This window comes from Poecilia latipinna, unplaced genomic scaffold (genome assembly GCF_001443285.1).
Source record: "Poecilia latipinna isolate Pla-1442-1.1 unplaced genomic scaffold, P_latipinna-1.0 Scaffold2066, whole genome shotgun sequence".
NCBI classification, from domain to species: Eukaryota; Metazoa; Chordata; class Actinopteri; order Cyprinodontiformes; family Poeciliidae; genus Poecilia; species Poecilia latipinna.
Genome location: NW_015114682.1, coordinates 91,506 through 98,208, shown reverse-complemented (window position 1 = coordinate 98,208; position 6,703 = coordinate 91,506). Strand labels below are relative to the sequence as shown.

The window sequence follows — 6,703 nt, the reverse complement described above, 5'->3', positions numbered from 1 at the left end:
AGGCTCTATACTCAGTCCACTGTTCTTTACTTAAAATCCGTCTAGCAGGTTTTACTCGGTCTTTTAATAACATCCCTCACCATTCAGTTGTATGAGTTGCTAAATTATCTAAATTAAGACTGACTGCCTACCTCTGATAAGAGACTGGCTGCTTGATGGCTTTTTAATCCCAGTGAGAACAGACAAAATGATAATAGCCTGAAATACACTCTGACATCAGACAAGTCTAGTGATGGATATTGGAAGTGACTTTTGGTTGTGATGTAATCATGGACTCGCTTTTAAAATTCATATCAAGATCTTGGTTTTTTTCCCCCCATTTAAGCTGAGGCCTACTGGGCCTAGAAACAAAATGAAGAAGTCATTGGTGGATCCGTTTCAGACAATTACAAGTCACAGAGAATGCTGCGACTAGCTTACTGAGTTATTCAAACAACGAAGATCAATTAACTACAGCTTTGTTTTCTTTACACTATTGTCCCGTTGAATTCAGAATCCTTATTTTAAAGAAAGTCTCTCAAATATAAAACTTGTACCTTCAAGTTACAAGTTTTGTTTCTTGCTCTGTCCATAAAAAAATTAAAACGTGTTGCTTTTTCCCTTATAAAATAAAAAACTGAAGAACATCAAGCCTTTCGGTCTATTGAACAGTTCTGTGTGTGTTTTGTTATTTCACTGAGTTCTTATTAACAAGCAGATAAAAACTCGTTTATTCAGTCTGGCACTTGTCTACTCTTATCAGTACTTTCTGCCCATCCATCAATTCATGCATGGGTAATTATTTTTCTTTTATGCCTATTAAGTCTAATTAGCTTTTATTAAAATGTTTAGTTTCTGGTCTTTGTATGATGTCTATTTTGAACAATGTGCAACAGGTTATGATCTCCTGTGTGGAGACGGCTTTAAAAATAGATTATTTATTTGTTTGTGTTCCTCCGTGTCCAGCAGTGCATCACCGAAAAAGTGGGGCACATCCACACGCTCACACCTGACAGTAAAAACTGAAGAGGAACAAAATCACCCAACATGTAGACGTGTGTTTTTTGGACGGCCCAGCCGCAAGAGGACAACTGTGAAGACGTGCAGGTGGAGTCAGACGCTTTTTTGGATATTTTTTATTTAAAAAAAAGTGCAAATGACTCTTCAGTTGGAAGAGAGGGCATGTAGACATTTATGAGTCACTGGGCCTAATCCCTGAAGAGGAGCAGCCAGTGCTGCAACACGGAAAGTGAACATGGAGTCCAAATTAAATTGGAAGGCTGGCAACAGGGAGACATCCACGCAGACAAAAACAAAAGATATGTAAAAGCAATGCAATAAAATTCAGAGTAATGTGACAAAAACGGAAAGTACAAAAGAAAAAGAAAAAATTAAACAAATCTGAAAGTGTTTGGAGGAAACTGAGGAATTAGCTGAAGGAAAGTGGATTCATGAAGACAAAGATATCTGAAAAAAATATATTGTTGCAATATACTGCTCCTGAATATAATGATATTAATTACAATCAACTTCTTTTTCCTTCCTGAGTCTTATTACTAGAGTTTCTCCACCATTTTCTAAAGGTTTTAGCATCTTGACCACTAGACATAAACCTCTTATGTGGGCAAGATATGATTTCATCAATGCATGAAATTTGATATCCTGCCAAATATTTCCTCCTTGCACAGGTGATGACTTTAATACTTTTCTCCTCCCATCAATCCAAAGCAGGGGGAGGTTTGGTGGTTATTTTTCCCGAGATGATAAAGCATCTTTCCACTGAGTAAACCGTGATGAATATTTTCTTCAGGAAAGGCAGATCGACTCCGTGAGCCAGCAAAGAGTCTCTCGGTATAATTGGAAATTTATGATGGAAATGGGAAGCCAGCTGCTTTATGATACTGTTGGAGCGTGACTGATGAATATTGCTTTGCCATTAGTGAAAGAGTTCAAGAGTTCATGAATGCCAGAGGAGGTGGGGCAAATTACTAATTGAGGCTTCATACACTACTTGATCAGATTTATTATTATTATTATTTTATTATTATTATTATAATGGTATGATTTGCAAAGCCAGAACACTCGGCTGTCAAAGAAAATACCAGTCCAGCAAAAAAAAAAAAAAAATCACATTTTTTCGCCTGCTAGGGCTTGCACAAGCCATCCACTTCACCTATCTTTCATTCTTTTGAAATTGTCATCATGTCTGAACTTCAAGAGCACAGCCGCTCGCCTGTCACTCACCGTTGCAGGTGCCGTCCGCCGCTAGAGCGTATCCCAAGGTGCACAGCGCGGGGTTGTTCACTATAGGGTAACTCGGCTCCACGGCTCTTGGGGGAGTCCGAGCGAAGGTGTCCGGGATTCTGTCGGAGGGGTCCGGGTAGCTCGGCTCAGGCTGGGCGGGGCTCACCCGTCGGTAAGGCCGGTCGTAGTAGTCGCTAGAGAGGCACTGGTAGCCTCCGATCCGGTTGACGCAGAGCATCTCTCCTTGGCACGGCTGCGGCCAGCTGCACTCGTTCACATCTGGAAGGCAGAGAGGAGCGGCGGTGAAGACATTCCTGCCGCAACTCACGGTGGCCCACCCAGTTTATCATTAGGCTACTGATTTGTTCCACCTTGAACTTGTTATTTTATGATACAAACACAAACTGTGGTATAATTTTAATGGGATATTACGGCCAGGCCGACGTAAAGTAGCACGTTCGTGAACGGGAAGGAAAAACGCAGCTTTTTCCTTCCTTCCGTCGGCTAATTTAGCCGACTAATTTAGTCGGCTAATTTGTAAACAGAAACCATCTTGGTGTTAGGGGAGGGCATTTATCGTATCGCTTATCATTTATCGGGATAGATTTCTGTTCACGGTAAGATTTTGATATATTGTTGTCACAATAAATTCCAATTTAGTCTGTATTTTCAGGATTATTTTTATCCAGTGTTTGTTCAACAAGGGCGTGTTAATAAATCTGAATAAATTTGAAGATATTAAATGAAGTTACTGTGCATTTTAGTTATAAAAAGTAACATTTCTTTATGGTATCGTTGTCCTAAGCGTATTACAAATGGGAATGTTTTTAAGAGCAGTATTTGTGCTTGTGGGGCTCTGAATGCTGTGCCATTTAATCACAGTCACAAAGCTACCCAAAAAAATAAAAGAGAATAAAATACAAATAAATACTTGTTAATGTCACTTTTGTTATCAACACAATACTACTGCAAAGTATGGTGATAAAACTTTACGTTTGCCCACCCCGAGTTGGTGCGATTTAATTTTGGGATAAATTCAGCTGTTCTGCGAAGGCCTCTGGTGTTTGTTGGAAAGTATTAGTCAACGAAGACCAAGGAATGCTTCAGACAAGTCAGGGTTAAAGATGTGGAGAATTTTAAAGCAGGGCTAGCAGCCCAAAAATGTCCATAGTAACTCCGGAGGACCAGCAGAGATGAAATCTGTTTACAGAAATTACAAATTCATCCTTTATAGAAGAGCAGCAGGTGGAAATACATTGTTGAATGAAAGCTATAGAGACTTCTGTTATGACATGTGTGGGATATAGAAAACATGTGATTCTCCAACTCTTTAAAAAAAAAAGAGTATGTAGCTCAAATGAAATCAAGATTCACTGAGAACCTCACATGGTCAACAAACGCAGCCAATGTCATGAGAAAATCCCACCAACGCCTCTGTCTCTCGAAAGAAACTGAAGGCAGCTGGACTTTGCTTCCCAGCCTTCACTTTCTTTTACAGATGGAGGGCATCTTGAACAAGTTCATCCTGGTGTGATACAGTAGTTGCTCAGGGTTGGATGTGAAAGTAGTCAAAACAGTTGGCAAGATGACTGGAAGTTTGACATCTACATCAGCTGCTGAGGGATCAGGATCAGGATAAGGGCTGGAGGAATCATGTGTCACCCCCACCAACACTTCTAGTTCCTTCTGGAAGACATCTGTGCAGCAGAACATCTTCGCTTGATTCAGCTTCATTCCTGAGGCTACCAGAATTATGAACAGACGTTAAACAAATTGTTCCTAGTTGTTATTTTTATTCAATATTTTATTGCCTTTATTTGATACTTTTTAAATTTTTTTGTGATTTTCCCCTCATTATTCTCTAGGCTTTCTGTCCACATTTCGTTTGCAGATGTTGCAGGTTGATCCCTGAAGAGGCCCAAATCTCATGAGACAGAAAGTGAACTCTTAGATTGGCCTAGTGAAAGTCCAGACATCAAAATTACACTTAAAGCAACCTCTCTATCCACTCTGACTGAAATTAAGCAGTTTGGCTAATAAAAGTGGGTAAATAAAGTAAAAAAAATAAAACAAATCCGACTAAATGTGTCAACTTAGTCGACACACTCCAGAAGACTCGTAACTGCAAACATACAAACACACGCCACACTTTTCAGATTTTTGTTTGTAAAAAATCAAAATTACAGTCAACCGAGCATTAATTTGGGTTAAATTATACCACTAAAACACATTAGAGCTTGTGGTTTTCATTTTTCTTTAAATGCCACCTTAAGTAGAATGACTCTTACCTGAACATTGTCCTAAATTCCTGTTATATTCAAAGCCGTACGGGCAGGGCTGAGGAGAGACGAGTGGAGCTTTGAGTGTTTGGGTCGGAATCAGAGCATAATGAAGCAAGGTGAGTGGAGTTACCTGTCCGTGTGCTGACTGGATGCAAAGCAGAGTAAATACCAGAGCGGCCAACATCCTGCAAAAGGGAAATTTTAGTTTTGTGAAGCCTTGTGGGGGACAGCTGGCTGGACAGAAGCATAGCCTGCTGACACAAACAGAGCAGAGAAACCGCATTAACAGAGGCTCCCGCTACGCAAAAAGGCTTCAGCTGGATTGGGAGGAAAAAAGAGCCGAACCTTAGAGAAGAACAAAACCTGAGAGCGCGCGTTTCCAACGGCATTGTTTAATGGCTCCTGGTGAACTCCCTTTCAAAAAAAAAAGAAAGATTTAGACGACCCGTAAACCCGAATCCCAGCGGGGCTCTCTCCTTATCCCCTCCAACTAAGCGCCCTTACGCGAAAGTCGACACCAGGTTTTCATTAACCACTGTGCGATAGAGCTGAAGCTTCGGCACATTGACCAGCTCTTACAGGAACTTCCTCGGTCGAGAAAAAAAAAAAAAAAAAAGCAAAACAAACCCCGACTTCGCCGTCCCGTTTTCTGCTCGGACCGCTGGGCTGCGCAGATCATTTAGCAATGCAGATGTGACGGCCCCCACCGAGCACTTTTAGCAACAGCTGGATCCAATCAGGAGATCCAGCCCCCTCCGGTGGGCGCGCGCAGAGACGGCGGCCCCCAAGGCGGCGCACTGAGCCCGACAGGCGGCCACTGCGGTGCTGACCGGGAGCTGAAAGACATAAAGCACACACTGTGGGGGTGTCTGTGTGTTTTCTCAGGACACATACAAACACACACCCGAGTTCAGTGACACTAAACAGCCACTTACTACGCCCACATCTGGACCATATGTACAGCGGAGACGAGGCAATAGTCTCACTTTCGGGCCTCAAAACAAGCGGAAGAGAAAGCTCTTTACTTATGACATAATTCTTAAATAAACACGCAGCCATGAATACGACATCACAGCTTGATTTGTCATTTCACAAACTTTAAATGTATCTGCTAGGAATAGCAAAATAAAGGGGTGTGGCTTAAGACTTGTAGCCTTCACGGGAGATTCCCCAAAGGCTTTCTGGTGATCCTCATGCAGTCTGCGTAAAAAAACCATTTAGTGCTTTAAACGCTTGGAAAGTCGCCAAGTAACAGCAGATCAGCATATTTCTCAGATCGTGTGTTCATGCTTTGTACTAGTTAGTGGCATGACCCCTTACTGACTAGTAGTAACGGGTTTATTAATCAATGTAATAATGGTGAGTTAAACACACCTTGATACCAAAACTAAAGAATTATATTAATCTGAAAGTTTGTTAATAAGTAAGGGGACTACTGTTACATTGACTCTGATGATTGTCAAACATCTAGTTAAAATTTTAAACTAATATCAGGACATCTCAACAGGTCAGCACAGGTCTTTTTACCTGTTGCAACTTACCTCCGATAAACGGCCATCAATGATAAATCTCCGGATGAGCACGTATCGTACGGTTTATCATTTATCGTGAAATTTCTTTCATTTTGATTTATCACAATAAATGGCAATTGTTTCTTTTCTGTTTGTTTGTTTGAAACTATATTGTTGGGTTGATTAGTTTTACTATTTTTCTATTGCTTTTTTCAGTGACAGTATCAATACATGTTAAAATATGATTGGAAGCAGTGACTGTGGTATAAATCACACTTCTTCATGTGACTAATATCCTAAAAAAAAAGCATATTATGAATGGATGAGCAGTGTTTGTTTATGGAGATATGATTGTTGTCAGTCACCTAATGTTACCTAAAAAAGTAATGAATGGTTCTTATACACACTTTTATTGTGATAAAACTTTAAGTCCACATTGCGCAGCCCTAGTGTCCCTATCTGACACTGATGTCGGAAATTGGTCCAGTATCAGTCAAAAAAAGATTATTTGATTACATCAGCCTGAATCTAAAGTCTCAGATATAAACATGCGGATAGAAGGACTCCGCTCCAACACGTGGTCCGCTCCAGTGTTTCCATCCAACAGCACCTGTATCCCACATGCAGACCCATTGGTTAATAATAAATAGGTCATCTGTTCTCATACCTATTGGAGTTCACCGTTGT

The 6,703-nt window shown here is 40.7% G+C and overlaps 1 protein-coding gene across 5 annotated transcripts in view; it reads right to left on the bottom strand.

Annotated features, from left to right (window-relative positions):
• The window catches only part of fbln5 (fibulin 5), a 20,590-nt gene extending 15,228 nt beyond the window's left edge, over window positions 1–5,362 (bottom strand). The window contains exons 1-5 of one of the 5 annotated variants that reach the window (XM_015016828.1): window positions 5,133–5,362; window positions 4,851–4,919; window positions 4,636–4,759; window positions 4,512–4,560; window positions 2,224–2,502 (exon numbers count right to left, since the gene is read on the bottom strand). In XM_015016828.1, coding sequence (XP_014872314.1) covers window positions 2,224–2,502; window positions 4,512–4,560; window positions 4,636–4,759; window positions 4,851–4,894 — 496 coding nt within the window. In that variant the 5' untranslated portion in view covers window positions 4,895–4,919; window positions 5,133–5,362. The other 4 variants (XM_015016830.1, XM_015016827.1, XM_015016829.1 and 1 more) reach the window with 4 other exon arrangements.
• Window positions 5,363–6,703: the final 1,341 nt, after the last annotated feature.